The 26568-nt window shown below is 38.8% G+C and overlaps 1 protein-coding gene across 1 annotated transcript; it reads right to left on the reverse strand.

The window, feature by feature from the left end:
- Window positions 1-540: 540 nt before the first annotated feature.
- Window positions 541-23326, reverse strand: CFAP300 (cilia and flagella associated protein 300). Its single transcript, XM_076329619.1, has 7 exons — window positions 23208-23326; window positions 22608-22689; window positions 20897-20969; window positions 14065-14231; window positions 11622-11794; window positions 5347-5413; window positions 541-940 (listed from the first exon to the last, which is right to left on the reverse strand). The coding sequence occupies exons 1-7, from the start codon at window positions 23315-23317 to the stop codon at window positions 809-811; spliced, it is 804 nt and encodes a 267-aa protein (XP_076185734.1). The 5' UTR covers window positions 23318-23326; the 3' UTR covers window positions 541-808.
- Window positions 23327-26568: the final 3242 nt, after the last annotated feature.

Raw genomic sequence — 26568 nt, forward strand, 5'->3', positions numbered from 1 at the left:
GGAGGGGCGGCCGCGCTCCCCTCCCCCGCCGGCCCGGAAGGGGGGCGGGCGCCCCCGTCGCCCCCGCGCCCGCCGGGGAGCCGCCGCCGGGCAGGGGGTGCACCCCCACACGCGTCCCGTCCGCGGGGCGTGAGGCGGGGCTCGGCTCGGGACGCACCCTCCCCCCCCCCCCCCGGCCAGCCCCCTCCCGCAGCGAGGGCAGCCGCGGGGCTGGGGCTGTGGGGCCCGGCCCTCCTCGGGGTGAGGAGGAGGCTGGGCCCGTCCTGCCGGCCCTCGGCCCCCGCCTCACCTGGCGGTGGCGGGGCGGCCGCGCCCAGGGCGGGACCGGCCTCCCGGGGCTGTTACCGCGCGGGACGAAGCGGGGGCTGGGGGCGAGGGGCAATGGAGGGGCGGGGGAGAGGGATGGAGGTCGGTCGGCGCGGGCCGGGCCGCCTGACGCACTTTCCCCCGATTCCGCAGAGATTTCTCTGGCTCGGGAGCCTCCCCCTGCATTTATGCGTCGCGGATCTGAAAAGCTGGTTCATAAAGAGACAAGACATCTAGAGAAATACCTTTTATTAGCTAAAACGGGACACACACACACACACACACAAAACTGCCAAGAAAACAGCTTCAAGAAGTACGCCTTTTAAATATAGAAAAACTTTTGTCACTAACCACGTCGTAACAGCTATGTGAACGTGTAGCCATTCAGAGCGTGTAATCAAGGAGCACATCCTTCCCCGTTTAAAATCTAGGCAATTTCTACCTGAATTCATGCAGAGAGAAGGCTGCCTCCATTATAAAACGAGAACAGCCAGGTTTATAACTAGTTAGTAAATAAGCTTCCACCAAAACAGTGATACAGAGTATGCACATGTCGCTTGCAAGGATCCACAATCAAGTAGGCGAAAGTCTGTTCGTGGCTTTTGCTTGAAGGGTAACATAGGCCATTATCATCCTGAAATGAAGTAAAAAAAAAACCAAACAGCGTTAGCAACAACATGGATACCCATGAGAGAATTCATAAAATTTGAATGAAATGTATAATTTTCTTCCAACTGTAACAGTTTATTTCATGGCAAAACAGAATAAATACACTATAGTTTATTTAAGCACCATGAGGATCCTGACATGACAAAATGCACAGTAGTTCTGTCTGACTAGTTCCAATAACCTTGAGGTAAATGTAATACTAATATAAAATGTAAAATTAAACATGTAAGCATGTGTTCACACAATTGGAGCCTAAAATACAGATGATTCAATATATAACAGTCCCATCATGTTTCCTTTGAAACGGAAAAATATTTAGAGACTCTATATTAATACATAAAGCTATATTAATACATAAAGCTTGTTCAGTAATTCTTTTCCACTTAACATTTGCTAATGCATCTGTTCAGTTTCAAATATTTACATTTAAGGAAAACCCTCATCAGAGCTCTTGTTAACAACTTTGAACTGTTACTGAAAACAGCTTGTGTGCCAATCCTCAGAAAGGGTTTGAAGGGAATCTAGGCACCTAGCTCCAAAATCCTCATTCTGAAAAAACACGTTCAGCTGACAACCAACACAAGAACGGGGCTCTTCAATTTAACATCCTACATCTGCACATGTCCGTAAAAGCTTCAGCGTTGACAGGGCATCACAGCCTGACACACGCTTCAAATCCAGTAGGGATCCAGAAACTAGATGGGGGGATTTTTGGAGGGCTGGGGTTTTTTTTCATTCATTCAGTCTGGTAATTGAACATCTAAAAGATCAACAAATATGTTAGCTGACATCTCCTTTCTTTTAAAACACGTAACGGTTTCCTCCTGCTCCCCAACACCTTTATACAACAGTTGAAGAGATGAAGGTTCTGTTCCATTTTGCCTGAGGGAAATTGCTATATTGCATATATTGTCCATTTTCTCCAGGAAAATTTTAAACTCCCGGACTACAAACTATTCCAGATTAGAGGCACGTCTCTCACACTCTTTTGTTGAAGCTGTCTTCCTTTGCATAAAATAATCCATCTTTTTTTGGACCAAGTAAAGATGAAAACTGCAACCTCTCTCAGTGGTTAAGGCAGTCAGCTTAGAAGGAAAAGGTCTGGGTTCCAATTCCTGCTCCAAGGACCACTTGTGAATCTTATCCAGTAGCTGTTACTGGCACCCCATTTTCTCTCCTGTTATTTCAAAGAGGATGAACCCCCTACGATATGTTCTGGTGTCTTCCTTTGGGGGATTATTCAAGACCATAAATCTTAAATTAAGATAAGCACCACCATAAAAGCATTGTTTAAGACAGGTAGAGATTTGATAATGTTTATTCACAGCATTTTCCAATGGTAGTCAAATGCCGCAAGCTAAAAATAGCATTCTATTTTTAAGCAACAGAGCATACAAGCTCTGTAGTTCCAATTTTAAGATGCCTAGCTGTCTTCAGGTGTTTTTTAGGGATATATGTGTATCAAATACTGGATTCTCAATTGCAGTAAGGAGAGCAAGCTTTAAGATTTTACAGTACTCGGCATCACAATGCCTTTGGAGTTTGATCCAAAAATAACCTAAACTCATGCACGAAACCAAAAATAGCAAGAGAAGACCAACATCAAGATGTAATTGCTAATTAAACTTTTTTCCCATTGCTACTGAAGATCCCACTCCTGCAGTCCTTATGGAATCGACTGATGTCAGTTGAGGTTTTGACTGTTTAAAGGTGGTGTTAGCACACTAAAAATTTGTTCAACAACTCAAGAACAAAAATGAGTTAAGTTCTGGTGATGAGGCATTTCAAGAAACTCCAGAATATACTAAACCTGGTATCAGGAAAATAATAAATATAATCTAATTAAATGAAAAGGGTTCTTAAAAAATTTTAATTAGTAAAAGAGGTCATAAAACCCCTAAAATACTTGAGCATAAAGGCTCTGGAATTTACACAGACTTACTCTGGATTTTAGAGCAATAGGGTGCATGTACACGAATTAAGAATCATACCAATTCCACCTGCAGTGTGGACTTCAGTTCAGACATGCAGGGGGTGTAAGGATTGATTTACTGATGTTAGAGTAGGATCATTTTATTTTTTCTTTGTAGGAACACAGATAATCAGCTGATGATTTAAGAGTACATATACATAGCATAATGCATAGCATAATACAGAAATAAAGATACTGCTGAACATCTCTCAAAACTGCATCATTTCATCAACTTTTTTTTTTAAAACACTTTTTGAATAAACTATGCATTACACTGATTTCTAACACTGCCATAGTTCGGGTTCAGGTAAAGAAAGTTCTAAAATACCAGTTAGCATCCAAATAGCTGTAAGAACGTGTCAGTGTATGCAAGCCCCAAAGCTCTCAGGGGTATTTGGAGTTCAACAGAGTACTTGGTCACAAGATTTAAAATTAGTTCTCTTGTGATGCCCAGGTCTATTGAGTTTTGATGCTAAACAGATCTACAGACATTTATAACTACACCTTAATACCTTGAAATATTTACATCTCTAATAGTGTGCTTTTTTAAATATTGTTTCCAAAACAAGGGCTTCTTAGCCATAGCATAAAAACCAAATAAAAAGGAAAGGATGGTGTCAGGATGCTGTTACATGAAGTTCTTAATTCGTGGTTCCATTTGTACTTGTGCAAATATACAAGTACAGTTATTTGTCCATTTATTAATCCAGATTGCAAAAATGTGTGTTCTTCTAGCTCTCAGCTGCTCTTCAAGTCACTTTTACCAGAACAGCTTTTTTTTATTGAAATCAGGCTAAGACGGTATGTCCATTTCTTTTAGACACAAACCAAGAAAGCATGGCTTAAAAATTGTCAGCTCAGCATTAAGATTATAATAACACACTCTACAGTTATTTACCAAATTAATTCAGAATCTAAATCTACTGCAGAAATGTAGTTGTCTCCTTGAGAGAAACTTTTCGTCACAAGCACAAGACATTTGTACTCCAGTAGGTGCCCTTCCTGTAATTTCCAAGTAGAGTTTAAAGAGTTTTGATCCACAGAGCCATCAAACAATCTAGACATACCTGTTTAAGCCTTCCTCTATTCTGAGAGAAAATTCTTCGGGATGTTCTTTAATGGAAACCAGAATTTCAGAATTCTCCTTCACCTCACAAATTTTCAGAATGTCCAGTAAAGCCCAATTTTCCCCCAAGGCTATAGGGAGGATAGCTTGCTCTGTATTTACACTGGATTTTCTTTTGTCCATCCACTTTTTTGTTTTCAAAAAGTTGCTGAAGTTTGTCTTTTTTTTCTTTTCTTTTTTTTTTTAATACTGATGATATTTACCATATGGCAAACACAGTTAGGGGAGCTCTTAAATATCATGCGTCTACCTAAACATAGAAATCTGCAAAGTTCACATCAATACATTTGATTCAGAGATGGGGAGGAAACAGTAATAACAGAAGATCAAGTTATCAGGGTTTCGCTTTTTTATTTTATATTTATTACAGTCTGCAGCCCGGTAGAAAGGTAAATTTTGATACACCCATAAAGTGCTTATTTTCAAAAACCTTTCAAAAGCCTTTTATGAATCACATGGTACTTAAAAGATGATGACCCACAGATGAACAACTGGGCTATTGGCAACTTACAGGGAAGTTTGTGCAGTCTGAAATGACATCAGCTGGTTCTTTTGAAAGTGGGTGCATTATCTGACATTTAATTATCACATATTCTGGTTACTCAAGAAGAATTTGGAGTAGTTCATCCTAGTGTAACAATTAAATGACAGATATGCTGAATCTAGTAAACACACAGCCCGTTCTCAAACTTATCTTGATGGTAAATGTATGATTTTGCAAGAGAAACAGATAGGAATGAGACTTGACAAGGGAGGGGAAAAGAGGTTAGCAGTCATCTCACCGCCCCAGCCTTTTTCTGTACTAAACTTCCTTGCAGTCTTTACAGAAACATGCAATACGAGCTATTCAGAAAGCTTGAGCAACATTTCTAAAAACAGAACTATACAAAGTCAAGAGTGGATTCTTAATCCTTACTGCTATCTCAAGTAGATCTAAAACCAGAATTACTCAGATCTAAAGATATGTTTTCTTCATAAACTAGTTTCTGGATGACTATTAATGACTTCAAGTGTAATCCAGTAAACCTATTTTTAGTGAGCTACCAAATAAAACTTTAGTTAGTGGTTATTGATGAAGAGTTAGTAAAGAGGACGAGAAAGCAGGATGAGATCAGGGAAAGAGTTCATGAATAAAAAATGACAACAACTATGGAAAAATAACCCTTTAAAATGGAATATTATGCTTTCTTTGTGTAAATGTCAATTCATTATTTTCATGTTACGCATGTTACTTCCAGTAAAATCCTGCACCAAAAAAATTATCAATACTTACATATGCAGACACTCTGAAGACTGTAGAAATAATACGTATTTCTTTTGTTTCAGGATTCTTTTGAACACTGAAATACAGGGGAATAAAATACATACTTAATGCGTACAGTAAGCACTGGTTATTGGAGTCCTTCATTTACTAAATACATTTTTAACATATGCACTGTGTTCTCACTCGAATTTGATCAAGTTCAAATTAATAGTTAAAATTCAACTCATGTCACATTGACCATGAAAAGGTATGTTGACCATTGTTAGAGAACATGGATATTATGATATTTTACTGAAAACTAATGAACGTATCTAGTCATCTGAGTTGGTTTCACTGTTTTCAGCTACTAAACCACAGCAATATTACCCAGGCCTAGATGACTCTAATACAAAGTTTGCATTTTGATAGCTATGAAAAGTTATTCAGCTAAACAGTTTGTAAAAATCTTTTCACGTATTCTTTGAGAAAAAAACGTGAGAAGTGAACTGCATCTTAATATAGACTACAAGAAGTAGCAGCAGTACCAGTGAAGAAATGCAGACTTTAGCTCATTTTTAATTACTATATAATTATAGTTTAGGTTCATTTTTTCTCCTTTGGAATGTTGTATATATAGACAGCTATGCAACTTAGGACGGTATTAGTTCTGAATTTTTATATTTCTAGACTGTGTTTGTTGTGAAGACTGCCATTTCTTCCACCACAATTACTAATAACACTAAGATATTATTGCAAAGCATCCAGGCATCTCAACATATTTTAAATTTAAGTATTTTTAAATGTGTCATTTTTCCTCAGGTCTGCTTTAAGTGATGCTTACATCTCTTCATAAATTAGATCATGTAACTTCTATTAATTTATCTAATTTCACAGATTCCTATTTACATTAACTCACTGTGGAGCAGTTGAGCCTTATAAATTCCATACTTACACAGTTCCAAGAAATGCATAGCTCAAAACCTGCTGTGTCACAAACAGGTTCAGTTCCCGGGAAAGGTCCCAGCATAGCCAAGTTGCTAGAGGATGTGTGTTAAACACAGCCCAGTTGTACACCGCACCAGCTCCAAGCTGTCTGTGACAGCATGTTACCACTGCTTTCGCAAAGCTTCTTTTTATAAGAACAAACAAACCCCAAATCCACCAACATCATCTTTGTTGATTCAATCTCTCCAACCAATAAAAGAAATTGACTCTCTGATTAACTGATTTCATCTGTAGAGTAATAACACAGTCATGTATGAATTAAGCCTGTACTGTGAAGTTGATCTTTCCTGTGGTGAGTCAGTAACGAGGCTTTCTCAGAATTTTTTGTTGCAACTGACATGTTGATATACTCAACAGCGGATTAAGACAGCATTGCTGAAACTGGTACTGGCCCCAGTTGTCTGCCTTACCACCCCTCTAGAGATTACTGCCTTCCCGGCAGGGACAGCTCAACTGGTTCGTGACTCAGCTTCTGAACCACTGCAGTTTACAGACCAGCATATTAAGATAAACTAACATGGATGTCAGTTTATGCTAACGTACTGGGCTGCAAACTGCAGCAGTTCAGAAACTGTTTAACCATCTCTGCTGAAAGAGTGACGACTTTCAGAACAAGGTATAGAGGGTTAGTGGGGTTAGCACTTTCTACCATAGATTACCACCCCCAAAAGTTACTGCTGTATTTAAGTTACTCTGGCTTCATATTCTTGTGTCTGAAAGTAATGCTTTCAATTTCTGGTTTCTTAATTTTTATGTTATATATATCTAGGATACCAAAGTAAGGGGTGACAGAGAAATAGTCTTCCTATTCATTCCACTGCTTTGAGAAATTTTCTCCTTGTGGTTAGCTTCCTGTAAGTCATTTTTCAGACTGAGTGTTTATTTCTAGTAGTTTGGTTAATTTTTAAGGCAAAATAATATATCTGCCAAAATCAGATGAGATTCTTCCCTTGCTGATTTGAAAGAAAGCAGGAGGTTGCCTTTGACAAGCCCGTTTGCTCGCTTTCCTTTTTTTTTTTTTCCCCCCTAAAAGGTTTTAGAAAAAACTACCTTGTCTTCTTGAAGAGGATAGTATTTCCTTAAAAATAGTCTTAATACCCTCCTTGGTTCTTTCAAATTGTTAACTTCTAAACTATTCATTGAATATGGTAGTTCCTTCATCATTTTAATGTGCATCTATTTTCTTTTTATAAAGAGCAAACTTCATCGTCTCTCAACTCACTTTGGGTTCTGTTTGTATCCTCAGCTCACTGGCAATATTTTGCTAAGCTTTCCAAACATTAAAAGACAACAACTCAATGCTTTCACATAAATTCATTTATTATGGGGGAAAGGGCATGGAGATGGCACAGAAGGAAGGAGAAGAGAACGGTGACTATAGGATACTACAGCAGCTGTCACCATGGAGAGACACAGTCAGAAAAATCAGGGGTTAAGTACGGAAGACAAGATTTATCAACAAAGATTCATAGATCATATTTTAATTAACAAGTTTTTGTCACGTAAATGTATTCTTTAACTAAACCAGAAATACTACAACAAGGGTTTTGAAATTATTTAGGTTACACAGGGTATGACACAATGCTAAAATTTTGGATGGATTCAACTGGTCACAGACTAATTACTGCTGGATTAGTAACAGACAACAAGTTGTGCATTAATTCATTAGGAAGTAATTATTAGTCTTTACAAAGGAGAAAATGTCTGCCATTTAATAGTTGTATTTGGAAGTCCCTAGCTGTGCTTGTAAAATATCTAGAGCCATTAAGTTCAAAAGATTATTGCATTCTCTTGTAATAAAGCAAGATACGTGGAAATGCTTTAATAAAATGAAATCTCAAACCTTTTGACACTATTTTGAACACTAGTGCCTTGGAGTTAGAACTCAGGAAAGGCCAGAAGAAAGGCTGTAAGAAAAAGAAGTGGGGAAAAGCTCGTAATAGGTCTACCACTCCCGGCACTAAAGACACTTTTGTGGAACTCTTCATGCCAAGGCTTTTTTCCATAAGAAAAACTGTTACAGGACCAAAAAGTGGTGGTTTATACCTCTATAAGCATTTCAAGATTAGACTAAGTTCATCTGTGGGGGCTAATTTTTCAATGCACATCAGCTAGCAGCTAATAATTATTGTACTATCCATTTGTTTCTCACCAAGCCTTCTGCGCCCTCAAGACATAAAAATTAAAGCTTAAGAGAAGTACAGTTTACAGAATTTTTTAATACCACAAAAAGTTTTTAGTATCACTTTACAAAGAGTAGAAAGTATCCAATGCAACTGCAATCCAAGATGAAAAGAAACCAGACAGAGGATAGCAGTCTAGAAAAGAAGAATTTAAAGAATAGTTGGTTTTCAACAGGAATTTGAAGGTGAACTGTTTGGTAAACAGAATTTAAGAGACCACTACTCTCATTAGCAATTGTCTACTGAAAATAAGAGGCCATAAGAAAGTAATTTTCATTGCTTTATTTTCTGGTGTAATTTGTGCAAAAATGACTTAAGTAACACAGTGCACTGCATGGACTAGAAATCAGAAATTAAGTCAAGACTGTGGCATGAGTGTCCCTCTTCAGAGTTGCATTGCTTATCCTTTCACTGGCTTTTTCTCTCTTAAGATGGCGGTAACAAACCAGCAACATCATTTTGAATAAACTGGGGGCAGGGGGAAATAAGACAAAGCAGGAGACAACCGTGATTGTGAAAGGGGAGGGAAAGTCTGAAATGTCAAGATCAAAAGCTTTTCTCATGGGACCGACAGAGAACTTAATATCAAAGGAGCAAGATAAAAGATTTAGTTAAATTGTGAGTTTTTTTCAACTGCTTGTCAGTGTTAGTGCCAGCTCCGCTGGCAGTGAGAAACCAGCAGACATTTATAGGCACAGAAATGGAGAGACACATGGTAGATAAATATTGAAGATCAGTTATGTCACATGAACTGAGTAGATGTACTTCAAAACTTTGGAGGATAGAAAGCAAGCTGCCAACTGGAAAAAAAAAAACAAACCACCAAACACCAAAAAACAGAGGAATGGATCTTGAAAGGTTTTCTCCTGATATTGTATAAAGGACAGAAGTAGCACATGAGAAAAATCACAGAAATATATAAAGGGCCAATAGGGAACAGGTGGAGAGTATAGAAAAAGCAAACCTTGAAAGCAGGATGCAATTGGGAAGATTTTGGCAGATGCTTTTTTTTTTTTTTTTTTAAGTAACAAGAACTACTTGACATCCTCATCCAATTTTAGAGCAGGAAAAGGAAAAAGAAGGGGAAAAGGTTTTAGGAGATAGGAAGGTGAAGAAAAGGAGTGGCTTAGAACAAAACTTGAACATGTTTAGGAGAAAACAACTCAACAGCAAAGGGAAGCAATAAAGTGAAGGAACTGATTGGATTTGCGCTTTGTCCTAGGTCAGTTCAACAACACAAGAGCAGAAACAGCTGTAGTCAATGCAGTCAACTAAGGCCAAGGATTAGAGTAACAAACAGCTTGTTTCAAGTGCAGAGTGAACGATTTAACAGAAAAGGGAGGGTAGAGGTGAAGCATTGATGGATCCTTTTATATCATAGTCTGTATTTCTGAAGAACCCACTTGATTTCCATCTACGTATGATTTGAAAATATCAAAACTAATGACACTAATAAGAAAGCTCTGGTGACTAATCACAGTATTCAAATTAATACATGCAGCAATCTAAGTTCATTATTTCTAAAAAATCTTCTTGGAATATTGATAACGCTTAGTTTCTCTGTTTCGGTAGTTTCTCTAGAAGTATCAACTCTTCCACTGCTACTTTAATAATTTATTTTAGATGACCCTGGGAAACAGCACATGACTAAATCAACTTGCACCCTGAAAAGTACTGACCATTAGAAAATCTGAAAGCTGCTTAGAAGTTATTAAAGATTTGTAAGCTGCTTTGGTTAAGTATTACAAAAAATCCCCAAAACCAGCCAAATATTTTGTTTTAAATATTTTGTTTGGATACAGCAATCTATACACAAGTGCTACAGAAGTAAAGAAATATTCAGGTGATTAAGAATCACTGGATCTAATCCTTTCACTGTATCTTCGTTCAGACATGTAAATTTTACTCTTAAGTTTATCCAAAGACATTTTAAGAACAGACTTAACGAGGAATACATCTTACACAATTTTTTTCCTAATATGCTTGTGTATAATCTTAAAATAGGAGATGAAATAACAATTGCTCATCACACCATTCCAAACAGAGCTGAGAAAGAAGAAAAATATCAATTCCTACTTTAAGGAAGTTGAAGCCTTTGTAGTGTACATTGTAGCGCATTACTTAATATCCACATTATCAGAGTTCTTGTACTATCTCTCATTTCAGAGGTCTGCAGTTGTTTTCCGTTGTTCAGCTTAATATTGTTCTTTATACTATCCCACAAATATTTATTATGAGTGGCAAAGTATAATATAAAATTTTAGTAATATCATTGACAATCTTCATATTCCCATTAGCTTAGCTAGGAATGAGTCTTTGCATAACCGATAACTACATTCCATTATTTCCCACTAACCAGGAAATAAGAAATTTTGTCAATTGGAGAAGTCAGCATATGGATATATCAAAACAGGGCAAAAAAATTGCCTTTTTTTCCCTGAACTTGAACCTCTGATCAATCACCTCTAATCTCAAGAAAAAAAATAGATAAAATTCCAAACAATTCCATACACCAGACCTGGCAAAAAATGTGTGTTAGCCCACTGTGTCATGTTAACAGTGAGATTCTATCACCCTTAGCTGTGCACTGCGAGAAGTGTATTTGTGGAATTAAGAATGCCAAAATCCAACTGTATTTAAAAAAAAATAGTAATCAGCTGGAATAAAATATATACAGAACTAAAAATTTCAACTAAATATTTCCATTTTTAAGTCCTAAGCCAAAAGCAGCTTGAAAGTAGTCCAGGACTATACATCCAAGACTTAATTGTTGATATTTTGTCAATGACAGTGGGAACACAATCTGGTTCCAGTGCCATGCCATGTTTTCATAGATGATTAGAGAAAAAATTCTTTAAAATGGGAGTGAATTATAAAACATCAATGTCCATATGTTTTATGTGGGACAGATGCCATTAAAATTGCATATATTTTGCCATTGAATTACTACCATTGTTACATGGTATGTTGATAGTTAAAAGACAAATAAGCTTGCAGATTGATCAAATAACAGCCCCATTTTTGAACCAGCAATGCACAATAAATTTACAAAAATCAACACAAAGTATCTATGCACAGCACATACATATACAATTGCATAAACCAGAAAACACTTACCTCACCAAGTCTTTATATAAAGCTTTTGTAGTTTCTAAGTATGGGCCAACTACATCTTCAAACTGGCAAAGAGTTCCTCCAATGCAAAGATGCTTAAAAAGACAGAACAGAAATTCCTTGCGATCCAATTGACTGAATAAGTCATAATGGTCTGAATCTTCCAGAAGCAAGACCTTGTGGAACAAGAAAATAACAAGTCAAACAGATGAAAATTTCTTATTTGAGATTAAGTTTATAAACAATGCAACTACTTTGTTGTATGTCACACAGAGTTTACTTCCATGTAAAACATATGAACTAGGGATAGAAATAAATAAATACTTAAGTACTTTTCTCTAAATCCTTCTTCCAATGATGCAATTATGTTCAAAATTTATAGATACAATATAAAGCAGAATCACTGTCAGATTTGTGCCCACAAGACATAAGGGAAGATTTTTCAAGAGTCTTGTTATTCACCGGTTAATTGCTCATCACACTAATGAAACAATCAATAATCTGAAAATAATGTAGCTATATTTGGTGTGTCGATCACTGCCAATTAGTTTGTCTTTGGTAACTTTGCCTACATTTGCTTTTTTTACTCTAAGTTCACACAGTTATCTCACATTTGTAAAGGAATCCCAAGGATCTCCCAGAGGAGATCACTCAAATTCACATCATTCTTTACTGCAGACTCTAGCGAGCCTTTATCTGTAGCCTGGATAAACCAGACATGCTATCCAGCTGCCTCCATGCGTCTCACCTGCCTTTTGCTGCAATATTATGTGACCGCAGAGGACTTTCTAGATTAGTCCCAACACTGCGCACTGTAAGGGTGGACAGGAATTGTAACTCAGTATGGCTACAAGATGTTTGAGTCACATCAGCCAAACTGCAGATGCCAACCCAGGCAAACTGGTCAAAGCTAGACATGAGCTTACCGCTCTCTGGCCCTCTTTATAACATCACTGCACAACCTGAGTAAAAAGGGGTCAGGGCAGCAACTGTTGTTGATGGCCACCTCATACGTATCCCAACCCCCTTCTTGGTTGAAGCAAGAGAAGATGTGGCAGGTAGGAAAGAAACATGGAGCTTTGCACCGAGGGCCACCCTCAGGCACCAGGAGCTAGACGGTTTGCTGCCCCCTACAGTCTACCGGTGCTGACTAATTTAATCTGAAGTTTTGACGTCGTTCCTGGAAGATTTTGACTCTTAATTCTTTCTGCCATCTTAGGTCTTACAAGTAGGAATCACGTTCATTTCAAACAAATGTGAGTCCTTCAACTTGCAAATGCAGACACACACATCCCTTCCAAGGGAAGGAAAATGGAAAGAGACTGAAACTCCAATGATTTCTTATTTTAAATGTTGCCACTAACTTTCCTACATCCAATATACTTAATTTTCAAAAAACATTTCACACGTATCCGACTTATAAATAAATACATAGTATTTTGAACTGCTAGGCTACAAACCACATCTGAAATTCAAACATGAGCCTAAGTTCTCTCCTTTTCCCAGAACTTTACAAGACAGACCAGTATTTCAGGCCACATCCTGTAACCAGTGTCACTGGTTCAAATACATTGCCTTCAAAGGATTTGCCAAGTGCAAATGAGTGCAACTCTATAATTATTAAGTACTTATGATGATTATATATACAAGGAAGAGCAAAATCCAGTTCTCCCACACTATGCTTTGCTAATGCTAAACAAGCATAACTAAAAAAAATTGGTTTAGCTTATGAAGTCAAAAGAAACACTTACAGTGAAGACATACATCGATTAACAAGGTACCACTGTTAACGAGATTCTTTTTCAAAATAATCTGCTCTCTAACACCTGCACTGGAGTATAACAAACAGTTTTTACCTTGCAGGCCTGTTCAGGAGTTATATTTAGTCCTTTTCCAGTGTTACACTGAAAAATAATTTCCCTTTTCACCGTTTCCTCTCTTTTTCAGTGAAAATACATGAAGATGCCTTTCCTTAAATGTCTTCACATATGATATGGTCAGCATTCCTGGCCAGGAATGCTTCAGGATGTAGCTATTGAGCACATTTGATTTCATCAACTACCTGGAAGGTTGGGTGAACCCTCAGCTCTGGATATCATGGGACCTCTACATTAGCACCACTTGTTTTCCCCTCCTAGGCAAATGAGTAGCTGCATTTACCCCCCACACACCCCCAAGCACTGACTACTTGAGACAAGGGTGGGTAGAAGAAAGTTTTACCTTCTTCTCCCACCTAAAAAGGAAAGAGGGCCCACCTGGAAAACAGCCATTGCTTTCACACATTCAGGCACTGCAGTGCCTCAGTCGTTTCTATCACATGGCTATCGATGCCTATTTTTACCATGGAAAGTATGTATTCTCAAAAAAAAACCAACTGAAAAATGTGTCCTTACAGTACCTAATAGAGTATGAAAAATTATAAGAAATTATTCATTGCTATACTGACCTTTCTTAATTCATCAGAGATGAGAATATCATCGTAACAGTCATCATAACATTTCACAATATCTCCAGTTTCTCTAACAACTCCTTCAGAGTATAGCCGATCAAAAAATGACATGGAAATCTGTGTACAGGGCAGCGCTGTAGCTTCAACTTTTGTCACTTTGGAACCTGGAATATATAGGAAGGCTTCACTCCAAGTCTCTTGCAATAAATAAAATAGGAGAATTTCCATGTACTAATGGTTTTGCAGTAACAAGTAATTTGACACAGTGTGGAAATAATCAACTTCTCTAAATGGTTGTGTGTGGCATATTCTTTAAAAAAAATACAGATCATATAAGTATGACTCAATCACACAGTCCCTCAAAAAACAAAGCAAGCTAAGAAAGAAGCAAGCATAAAGAAAACATTAAATTCATCCGAATGCTACCTTCCATTAAGGCTCATGTGTCTGCTCCCCCTGTTGGTAATACTATCAACCGAAACAAGTAATAGATGAAACACCATGTGAACTCAACATCACGTTAGATCACACCCTTAGAAAATCATATGCCACAGCTTAAGCCTTAAAGAATCTGAGGACAAATACCAAATTTGGCGTGATGAAGTACATGACAAAAGTCAACAGCTGCTAACAGCACCCCACAAAGCAAAAATCAAAATTAACACAGCCCTGATGAATTTGTTAAGTATTATATCTCAACTTTTTGAAAAGTTACTTTGTAGCTACTGTAAACTTTACTAACCAGCTATTTGAGAAGATGAAAAAGGTACTGTCAGCACTTCCTCTATGAATCTGGAGTATTATCTCTGTAATCATGAAGTGCAGAGTACATTTTTCTGTAATTTTTCTGTTTTCTGTGCTTGCAAGTCATCCAAGGCTTGATCGTGTTGCTTATAGACATCTAGTGCCATTTGAGATGCCCTACAGTGTTTTCCTTAATGAGGTATTGGTCCATAAGGGCACATATCTTTATATACATCTACCAATCTGTATGTGTGGTGTTGGATAACTTACAGCATCTCAAATAACATTAGACTCCATGTTTAAGAAGCTTTGGACTCAAAAGAGCAGTTCCATCTGCTCTCTACGGTCCAAGTGTTCAGACCAAATGTTAGAACATATTCTCTACTCATCTCCAGGTCCCCCTGAACACCCTTCAAAGTGCTTCTGAACAGGAGAGGGGAGAGCACGAGTGAGCACGCAACACAAGGGCAATGTGTCTCGGCAGAGATAATAGTCACAGCATTCCAGCTTTCCATGAGTTTATTTGTATCATTTCCCCTCTGTAGGTTCCCTTGATAGGAGTCGGTCAACAATGACACAATGTCAAAAGGCTTTTGACCATACAGTTAAAGATAAAATTAAGTGGTGTCCTGACAAGCTGACCTAAAGGATCACTAAAGACTAGTATTTAGGAAATGTCCAAATTTCACTCTAGATGACAGTATTTCAGGAACAGAAACAGGCCAAAAAGGGATGTATGAACCATGATGCTTCCAAGAGCACCTGTCACTTCATTCTGATCCTAATCTTCACAAGCGTAGCATAACCTAAAATTTCTCTTGCCCACACACTTTCAAAAAGTCCTTGGGATTTCTCCCGTATATTATTACACTAAGATTATTTATTTATAGGTTAAGTAGGACTGGCATTTTGGTATCTAAACCCAGGTAAACTGTACCACCTACCTGATCAACACTAAGAAAAAAATTAAAGAGAAGTTATAAGTTGATGGCTTGAAAATGTGTCTACTTAGGCTAAAAATACTGGCATGAAATTTTATAATTATTTTATTGGACCCATGTGATGTAAAGAAAATCGGCTACAGAGAAAAGCTCAGCATTTAATTGCTTGGCTTCACGTCTACAGATATGGTTATGAAAAAGGGTACCTTTTATTAAAGAAAAAAGGTTTAGGACATTCTCCTACCTGTCCACATAGTAAACTATCAAAAAATAATCAAATTATGTAACCAAAATCACAAGTCAGAAAAACATGACTTACAGCCTCACAACCTAAGAAAAAAAAGAGAGTTTTAAAAATTTATTTATTTATGCTTCCTCCCACCCCCTCACCTCCAGAATCCTCTGACTTCTAATTCTCCAGCTTCCTTTCACAGGGATAGAATATTTATTTTATGAGATATTTAATAAGAGCTAAAACAGCCTCTAACATAGAAATTATTTTGTAAAGACCTATGAATCAAAAACTGAGTCAAGACTAATAAAAATCAGACGTTAAATGACTTGAGAAAAAAGAGACATCTTACATTTTCCCAGTTATTGAGCTCAAAGTATAAGAAATTGAGCTATTTATAGGCCTTCAAATTGCTAGGATTTTATTGGGGGAGGGGGAGGAAAGGAGACACACTTCTGCTCTGAAACAAGATTTTATGAAAACTTCCATCAGAAAAAAAAAATCAGGAGCTTTGTAATCTATTCAGTAGTTCAGAAAACCAACCTATAAATGGAAAAGTTTAAATATACTGGAAGCTCCTGTTTGAGAGGTGAGATTTGAAATTGGAGATTCAGAATTTCCTGGAAAAGAGTGACCCAGTTTTAATAACACTGTAAAAGTGAGCAATAAAATATGAAGAAGAAATGCCTTGACAACTCTGCAAGTGGAAAACAAAGCTGAGAAGTACTGAAACAGATTAAGCTTCTTATAACTGCTAGCTCTGGAATATCTGTAAAGTGCTGCCAATATACTTTTAAATGAACACGTTGCATATCTAGTATTGGGTACATACACCCCAGGTTAGGTATATTTAGAACTCCTCCAAAGTTTAAGAAAGATTCTTACCTCAGGGAAACATCTTGCAACTTACTATTTACAAAACAGTTTATATAGAACATACATAATTCAAGTTCAGTGCTCTATACTAAAAAGATGGTATTTCAAAAGTAAAAGGTGCAGGTTGATGATTTATAAGTTCAAATGACATCTAAAATTTTTGCAAATGATAACCTGTAACAGCAGTCTAAAAAATTGCTGATTTAAGATTACCTTCCAGATTTTAAAAACCCATTCCAAAGACAAGAATCGTTAGAGCTTGAAGTACATACGGCAACTCAAGAATCTTTCTTGGGCAAATCTAAATTTTTATTTACACAAGAAGACAGTAACCCTATCCCTTTAAAGATAACTTTTCAAGTGTTAATTGAGCTTAAGCAGATACAGTCCTGCCTCCCCAAGACTGCTGACAGGTGCAAGGCCAGTAACGGGTCCAAAGAAAAACTACTATTTAGTTTTCATTGCAGCTATTTAAAAATACAAGACTCAAGACATAAGCTGGTATGCATCAAATTTGTTCCTTTTGCTGCTTCTATTTTAGAAATATGAGAGTAACACATGACAGAACTATCAGGTACTCTGCCGTGCAGCCAGGAAGAGGGGAAAAAATATCCCTACTACAACACGCAAAAAAGTGTGGTGTGAGAATAGGTAATTAAGTATCTGTTTGATCCTATGAAGCAGACTAGAGAATATCCTTGTGTATTGTTTACCTAAAATGTTATATTTCAAGTAATGTTAAAGCTGGAGTCCTTGAGACAATGTACTATTGTGGGATTCTACCAGGAATCCCAACACGTGGGGGAGCTGAGAAGAGAGGTACATGTTGCATTCCTTGGGGACCCCATGTTTTATGACACCTTTTGATCTAACAGATGGAGACTGAGGATATTACGGTCTGATAATATTAAGGTGAGGATGAAAAGCAGTCAAGAGAAATAAAAAATGAGATTGGACACAGAAAAAAAAGTAATGAACTTTTAGAAACAGATTTTAGGAAAAGGAGATAGGCAAGTAACAGAGAAGAGGTAGACATAAATATGAATGTGAAACCATGCCCACTGAATTAAAAAGAAAAATAAATTCTTAGTGAGAAGGTAAAAGGGCACCACAGCCTGGAAAAAGACAAAAGGATTACGAAAACAAACACTCTTGTAAAGTAATATTATATTAATGTTTTATATAATGCTGACATCTTTCTGTGGGTCCATAGATACTTTCTGCCCAAGCCATGGCGGGGGTGGGGAGGGAGGTTTCTAAGAACCTATCTAAACCCTGCTTATATTATGCAGCCAAAATATTTCCCCCCTGCAAAAAAACCCTAACATTTTTGTTTGCAAGAGAATAAATACAGTATTTGAATCAACCCAGATTATGTCATTTTCTTCATATTTTCTAACAAGCAAAATAAGCCCATTTCCAGCATTTTCTTTCAAGAACAGGAACTTATTTTTAAAAGAGTTACTCCACAGTGATAAGTAAATGATATATCTGGATTAATATATCAGCATGTCTGAAGAAGAAAATACTAGAAGATGATTTTTTACCTCCTCCCACTCAAAGCTAATTCTTACTATATTTTCAAAAAATGCGCATGAAGACTAAGTATAGAAAAATGTGCCAACATTCCTCACCAAAAATAGGCAAAGAATGGGAAGATGAAATTTTAAGAGCAAATGGGGTATACCAGCTGTTCAGGATTTAGAAGGGGAACCCTTCCAGTCCTCAGAACAAAATGAATTACTTCTGTGCTGAGGAAGATTGAGCAGAATCAGGAGTTAAGCTGGGATACTTGGCAAGTGACCCTCCACTCTTAACACAAGGTATGTAACCTACTGACCTTCACTACAGGGACTGGCAAGTCATAGGCTAGACAGATAGCCTAAAAAAATTCTTGCCTAAAGCAGGAAAAGGTTTACCCATGGTTTGAAATATATTTATTTTCTTTCTGCTTGCCAGAGTGAAAAAGAGGTACCTGAAGGGGGACTCGAGATATTTTTTGCATCTTATATATCTCAATTGTTTTAACAGCCAGATAGTGTTTGGAAAATGGATTTTGCTGACAAAAAGGTGGCAATGACTAGTGTCACTGTATATAGTGGGGAAAACCTATGCCAATTCCAGAGAGTTGAAATGGAAAAGGTAGAAAATTCCCAAAGCTCCATTAAATATTTACACACAGTAAAGTATTTGCAGACAAACCAAAAGAACTGAGGACTTCCCACTACCCCCTTTTAAAATATTCCTATTAAGGAAAATCACTTTGGCGATATCAGAGTTCACATTATGCATAAAATCCCATTACATTATCACATGCAATTTCCATGAAATTTTGTGTGTTATTTACATAATCAAAAATACAATTTCAAAGTGGTGCCATGTGCTATTCACTTTTGGTCTTTCTCCTTTAATGTCTCATCTCCATCTACAGACATGATCAAGTGTTATAAGCAGCTAATGATACGGCAACAAACTAGAAGTCAACCTTATGCCATGGTTGCAACTAGAGCAACCTATCACATGGCTCTCTTTCTGCGCCCAGATCCCTTTTGTTGTGCAGATAGTGTATTTACACAAGCTCAGGGGTGTGCTCTATCTAATCTGCTCTCTCAACTTTAATTTGTAACAGAGCAATAATCTCGGATCTGTCCTAAGTAAGGTGGTTGCATCTATAGAATCATAGAATCATAGAATCATTGAGGTTGGAAAAGACCTCTAAGATCATCGAGTCCAACCGTCAACCCAACACCACCAGGCCCACTAAACCATGTCCCTAAGCGCCTCATCTACACGTCTTTTAAATACCTCCAGGGATGGGGACTCCACCACTTCCCTGGGCAGCCTGTTCCAATGTTTCACCACTCTTTCAGTAAAGAAATTTTTCCTTACATCCAATCTAAACCTCCCCTGCCGCAACTTGAGGCCATTTCCTCTCGTCCTATCGCTTGTTACTTCGGAGAAAAGACCAACACCCACCTCGCTACAACCTCCTTTCAGGTAGTTGTAGAGAGCGATGAGGTCTCCCCTCAGCCTCCTTTTCTCCAGGCTGAACAGTCCCAGTTCCCTCAGCCGCTCCTCATAAGACTTGTTCTCCAGACCCCTCACCAGCCTCGTTGCCCTTCTCTGGACACGCTCCAGCACCTCAACGTCCTTCTTGTAGTGAGGGGCCCAAAACTGAACACAGTATTCGAGGTGCGGCCTCACCAGGGCCAAGTACAGGGGCACAATCACTTCCCTACTCCTACTGGCCACACTATTTCTGATACAGGCCAGGATGCCATTGGCCTTCTTGGCCGCCTGGGCACACTGCCGGCTCATGTTCAGCCGGCTGTCGACCAACACCCCCAGGTCCTTCTCTGCTGGGCAGCTTTCCAGCCACTCTTCCCCAAGCCTGTAGCGCTGCATGGGGTTGTTGTGGCCGAAGTGCAGGACCCGGCACTTGGCCTTGTTGAACCTCATACAGTTGGCCTGGGCCCATCCATCCAGCCTGTCCAGGTCCCTCTGCAGAGCCTTCCTACCCTCGAGCAGATCAACACTCCCGCCCAACTTGGTGTCGTCTGCAAACTTACTGAGGGTGCACTCAATCCCCTCATCCAGATCATCAATAAAGATACTAAACAAGACCGGCCCCAGTACTGAGCCCTGGGGAACACCGCTCGTGACCTATAGAAGAGTGTCTTTCCCCAAATATTCTCTGAATAAGGTAGTACTATAATTCCACAATTAATGCAGTTTATTATGTCTGGATACACCATCAGGACAACTGGATGTCACAGACCATTTAAAAACACTTCTAGTAGCTTGGTTTATGGATTGATGCAGGGGTCAAGGGAAAAAAAGTGTAAAATGTGACAATTTAGTAACAAACTAGGTAAGAATCTTTTCTTATTATTTAGCAAAAGAACTCATTCTTTAAGATATTTCAACCAGGTGAAGATACACATATATGAAATGTCATTATTACAAAATGGTAAATTAGAGGAAAATAGTTACAACACAGACTTTTTTATTTAAGATTAATTTATTCTAAATTTACCCAATGTAGTCCATTGTCCTGAAGCTGAGAGCAACTTTAAACTGGAGCTCACATTTTGATCATTAAAAAATGCCTATAATATTCAAATAAGAGAATACAAGTTAATGAAATGAAACATAAAATCATCATCTATAGTGCCTTGGATACCTTCAAAGCAAATTATAAGGACCCAATTAGTAAGTAGATTCTGTATGATCTTTCAGTTTGGGTACTAAATATCACACCATCAAATACGTGGTTTTGTAACTTTGTGTAGCCAATGTCTTTTATATATTCAAGATATCTTCATGTACATATTTATATATGCAGTATTAAGGTTTTACAGTAAAGCACTTTTAGTCCAAGAACACACAAAAAGGTTGTATGAAATCCTTAGAGGTACAGAAAATGGAAGAAGAGATGAAACAATTGTATCTCTGCATGCAATGTTGTTGAAGTCAAAAATGAAATGCTAAGCAGACTGTAAAATTTATATTTTGTAAATAAATTTGAAGCTTGGAGAAGTGTAGAGACACACAAAACTTATTGAACAGGTACAGAAGAAATCCATAAGTTATTGAAGGGATGGAGATGTTCCACAGTAAGATCTGAAGTATTCAATCTTATTGATTTATCAATTAAAAAGAGGAGACATGCATAGTAATGTTGGTAGCTGACAAGTTTAAATGATAGATAAGCCAATTAAGAAAACCCACACTTATGTATATGCATACAAGCAGAGTGAATAATCACTGAAGAAGCTGCTAAGAAAATGGTGGATTTTTCAGTCTCTGCATCACCAAATAAATCTCTTTACCACCTCTTTCAGATACAGAGAGATCAGACTATATAACGTAACAGTCCCTTTGTTCTCAATTCATTCACAGCTACTCAGAATTCATCATTTCATAGTGGTATTTTTACATTTTTAATTCAAAAGAGACAAGCATTGAGAAGGTAAATGCATATTTTTTTAAACTTCAATCATTTGAAATGTTTATCAGTGGCAGATGAAATATTGGTGTATTTCTTTGTGAATTTCTTTAAAATACAAAGAGGCTGAATTCTTTATCCAGGATAACAATATAAAGTAGACATACAACAAATTAAAAAGTTGTTTTTAAAACAACAGATGTAAAAACCACACTGTTTTTAAAACCACAGATTTTTTTTTTTCCTGTCTGCAAATAGATGAACAGATTTGACTTTGCAGACAACAAAAGCAAAGGACACAAAATCAGCAAGAGACTTGAGTCTCAAAAAGCTGAGAGCCCAAAATTCCAGTATAAAGCAACAGGATCCAATAAAATTTAAAATCTTGTATTTTCAGATATATGGTGCATATGCACGTCTAATTGCACAGTGTTTTTACTGTGACAAAGCAGTAATAGCTGTGAGCAAGGGTGCCAACCGGGTGGACTTCCCAACATTAAATATGGTGGCCAAGATCAGCATCCAGTTCAGATTCCCATTCTTGGGAATCTTGAATGACTGAATTGTTCCCTCTTAAAAAAGAGTAACATTAGTACAGACTAAAATATTTTTACTGGACAATACAGTCCACCCACAAAGTAAGACTTGAGCACCACACCTAAATCACCTACTTTCAAGGAGACAGTGAGCAGGCGAATAGCATGCTAACACTACTGCAATGTTTGCCATTATGCAGTTTTCCAATAGCTATGATTTCATGGAAAAAAGTCAACTTAAAATATAAAGGACTTAGAACTACCATAACAAATTCATCCTTTTGATAGGGCTTAAACTGCTGGTCAAAACTGAATGCTTGTGCTGTGATCCTGCCTTGCATGGACCTGAAATGGAAAAATGAGATTAACTATTCTGCAGACATACTAGGTACTTACTCACTCTGCAAATTTGCCTAGGTACACTACATAAAGTCCTATTCTGACCAATAGTTATACTTTTTTATTCTTCTTTTTTTCATTCTTACTTATAACCCTCCTTGGAGGGGTGGGGGAAGCACAACCGCTGCGAGGTTGTGCTGCACATCAGAGCAACGCTGCGAAGCTGAAATAGATCTTGGCTAACTCTGGAAGAAAAGGATAAATACCTTGCACCTCAGAACAAGCGTTTTACCTGCCTGAAAAATACCGGGGAGACTTCCAATTAAAGCGGGGGGGGGGGGGGGGGGGAGAGAGAAAAAAGAGAGAGACACGGACCCACCGCTACCAGAGCGGGAGCCCTGAAGGCGCGGTGACGGCCCCAGCCCTCAGCACCGCCCGCCCTTTCCCCTCCCTCCCACCCGCCTCTTATCGCTCCCCGCCACTCCCAGGGAGGCGCCTCTCGCAGCGGGCTTTCCCCCTCCCACCATTTGAGGAGTCGGTCCCCGATGTCCCTGTCCTCCAGGCAGGAGAAAGCTTTCTGGGGCAGGGAGCGGAAAACGAAGCCCGCCGCGCAACCCCGATCCCCGGCGGACATCTTCCAGCGCCGGCGGCGGCTCGGCGGTTGCCGTGGAAACGGCGCCGCGCAGGCGGTGCGCCGCCGGCGCGCTCCCGCCGCGGGGCTCGACCCCGCTCACAAGCGTTCCGTCGCCCGACGGGGCCGCCGCTCACCCCTCCCCCGTGAGGGCCGCAAAGGCATGGGTGCCCCACTTCTGACAGGATTTCTTTGATTTTTACCTATAAAATCCCCTAATTAAACATCAGCCTTCTCCCCCCTCCCCTCTGCTCCTGTCTATGCACCGGGAAAACTCAGGCTTGCCAAAGGAGAGCCTAGCAGACCGGCACACAAAGGCAGGGACTGCCATTGCTGATTTAATCAACACCACCCCCAATAACATAATGCCAAAACGAATTATGAAAAGTGCAAAGTTATGAACTATTAAGCTCTAATGAATCGGGGCTGCTTCTTGCTTCCCAGGGTGTTGAGCCATTTGGGAATAGCAAGGCCATGCTTTCAAGCTCTTCCCAGTGGACAATTTAAGGAAAGTACATTTTTACTTAAGGAAGTTATTTTAAAAAGTCCAGTAAAGCAAGAGACACCTTGCAAAATTTGGGGAATTTCCTGCCCTTTGCAGGGAAAGCAGTAAGAGTTTAAGGCTGCTGCACATCTCACGCTATATCCTGTAGCAATCCACCCCCCTCCAAAACCAGCTCTTTGCTGCAAATCTCCAAAAATGTAATTTTCCCATTAATCTGCTTAGGCTAAACAGCAGCCCCGTTTCTAAGAAGTTTAGCAGTGTTTTTGTTTCTAATTAAAAAAATAATAAAAATTAAGCTGAATCACATTTGATTTGATTAGAAAGCAGAAGAGAAAGGTGCAGCATGCCACGACGGTGGGGAGCAAAGCTGAAACTGCTGACGTGCACTCCCTTGTCTCATCGGCCTCTAAAAGATGTCCTACAGATTGAACTTGTAAGACATGTTAGTCAAACAGGCTCGTACCAAAGGAATCCAGAAGAAACAGATATCATAAGCCTGTTAAGAAACCCTGTTTTAACATAATTTCAGTAGAATTAATTGGTCACTACATGCTTACTAAATTTTGTAGAAGAGTGCTTACACCAGCAGGCTGCAGTTCAGCAGACCAAATTATTGTGTAGCAGCTATGTGACATTTAAGGAGCCATTCCCCTGTATCTTCACCATTCTGTACTCTCCAAGAGTTTTCCCCCACGCTTCCATTTTTTTTTCCAAAAAACTTTACTTACACCTAAACAATGATAGAAAATAAAGCTACGCCATACTTCAAGATGTTTAAATGGTAGAGGCAGTTCAAGAGGGGATAAAGAAAAAATGTGCCTTTCTTCTTAGTATTTAATTATGATCTAAAGAGGAGGCACCTGAAACAAATTATTATAACCTTATTCTCAACACCTCTCCGCCCACTCCAGCACTACCCCATCTGTTAAATGCCTCTTGCCACTAATATTGCTAGCCAGAGATTAAATAGCCAAAGTGAAAGAACTGGTTTGGGCAGGGAGTGATGTGTAGCAACAATTACCAAACACATAAATTCTCAACTTTGAGTTGTGTGGACTCAAATACAGGATTAAAAAAAAAAAGTGAAACTTTAGGTCTTTTGGGGCAAAAACTTCTACTGACTTCAGTGAGGATTTTCTCTGATTAAAGTGTTGAATCAACAAGCATATGCTTAAATCCCAATGAAATCTAGAGTGTTTAAATGCTTTGATGAATCAGGAGTGAGGAAATGAGTAAGGACTTCAGGACTGGCTCAGGAGGATCAGGACAGGAAGCTCTAAACTAAGGAATTAATTTCTTTAATGTTGTGCCATCTACCTATCATCGTTTTATAATTCAATATATCCAGTTTTAAGCAGTTTACAATAATAAAAATTAAACTGGGACTTTCAGTTTAAACACTGACGTCATTATCCTCTGATGTCATTCACAACAAGCCTGAAGTAGAAAGTCAGGCGCAGTACTCTTTTAAACACAAACATTTAACTTGTTTTTTAAAAAGTTAAGGATTTTATGGTCTCACAGAAGATATTTGGAGGGTGGAAAAAATATTTTTCTGCTGCAGAATGAAGTCTTGTAAGTATATATTATTAAGCAATAGTAGTTCCTCACTTTTTACCAGGCTAATTTTCAGCATTGTTTGTTTTTCACATATTTACTTATACGTGATTTTGAAGTTTTACAGTCCTGAATAAACTGTGGGCCTTAAGTGCAAAGCAAACACCAGCTTTTCCATGGCAAACAAAAATCAAATTACAGAGGACCAGCCCTGTTGCACCTTTGCGAAGTGCATCAGTCTTTAAGGCAAAGGTCAGTTGGTGATGGAGCAGCAGCCCGTTCCAGTAGGGAGGTAGTGAAGAACCTGAAGAGCAGCTCCCCCTCCCTCCTGCAGATGCCTTCAGCATCGCTGAGGGATAGTTAAGCCGCATGAATTAGCTGAACAGAGGAGGAAAAGAATAATTATCAGTATACATCTGTGAAATAAATTAGTCTTTCCAGTGTTAAAATACTGTAGAAAAAGTCTGATGGAGAGTAAATTAAAGTCCAGGTCCTGCATCTTGTCTGTAATGAGGACTAGAACCCCCCCGAATAGAAAGCACTGTACACTATGGTGAAGCTCAGCTCCCGCAAAAGACGTACGGGATATCAACGTCCAATTCTAGGCACTTGCACTGATAAAAGACTCCAGATTTAAGTCTGAGAGAGAGACAGAAGCCAATTTAAAATATCTCTAAATTAACAAATAGGAAAGACTGTGGTATATCTGAATTCCCCCTTTTCTCCACCTCCACCCCAAATGTTGTTCTTCAGTAACCCAAGGCTGCAAGGCAGGAGTCCCCGTCTGCTCCAGAGCCGGGCTCTGGATCCTCAGGTGAAGGCAGGCACCAATACCTCTGCTTGCAGAGAAGTGCCAGAGGTTTTCTTCTAAAACACAACCAAAGAGCTCATGGTGGCCACCTTCATACCATGCACCTAGAGCCCTCACCCAGGAAAAGGGAAATCTGGATTTTAGCCTCTTTCAGCATGAGAAAGCTCACAGCTTTTACATCTAAAGTGCTTCGACTACTAGGGCTGGTGTCATGTCCCCTGAGTTAACCTACCACTGTCCTAGCAAACTTATTTCTGGATCACAGTGTCAGGGCCCTGCAGAGGCTCAGCAACCACATTTCCCCAGCGATGTGGCTGCCTACACTCAAGGCCACTTCTGCCATAACCTTGGGTCAGATGGCTGTGAGAAGAGCTGGGTGGA

Source organism: Aptenodytes patagonicus, chromosome 1 (genome assembly GCF_965638725.1).
Source record: "Aptenodytes patagonicus chromosome 1, bAptPat1.pri.cur, whole genome shotgun sequence".
Classification (NCBI taxonomy): Eukaryota; Metazoa; Chordata; class Aves; order Sphenisciformes; family Spheniscidae; genus Aptenodytes; species Aptenodytes patagonicus.

Bases quoted from the DNA above. Each gene is read 5' to 3' on its own strand.
- CFAP300 (XM_076329619.1), bottom strand. From the start codon at position 23,317: ATGTCCGCCGGGGATCGGGGTTGCGCGGCGGGCTTCGTTTTCCGCTCC. The intron at 11,795-14,064 runs GTCAGTATAGCA...TTGTTCCACAAG, and splicing joins TCTCTGATGAATTAAGAAAG to GTCTTGCTTCTGGAAGATTC. The intron at 941-5,346 runs GTAAGTATTGAT...ACTTCATTTCAG, and splicing joins TCTTCAGAGTGTCTGCATAT to GATGATAATGGCCTATGTTA.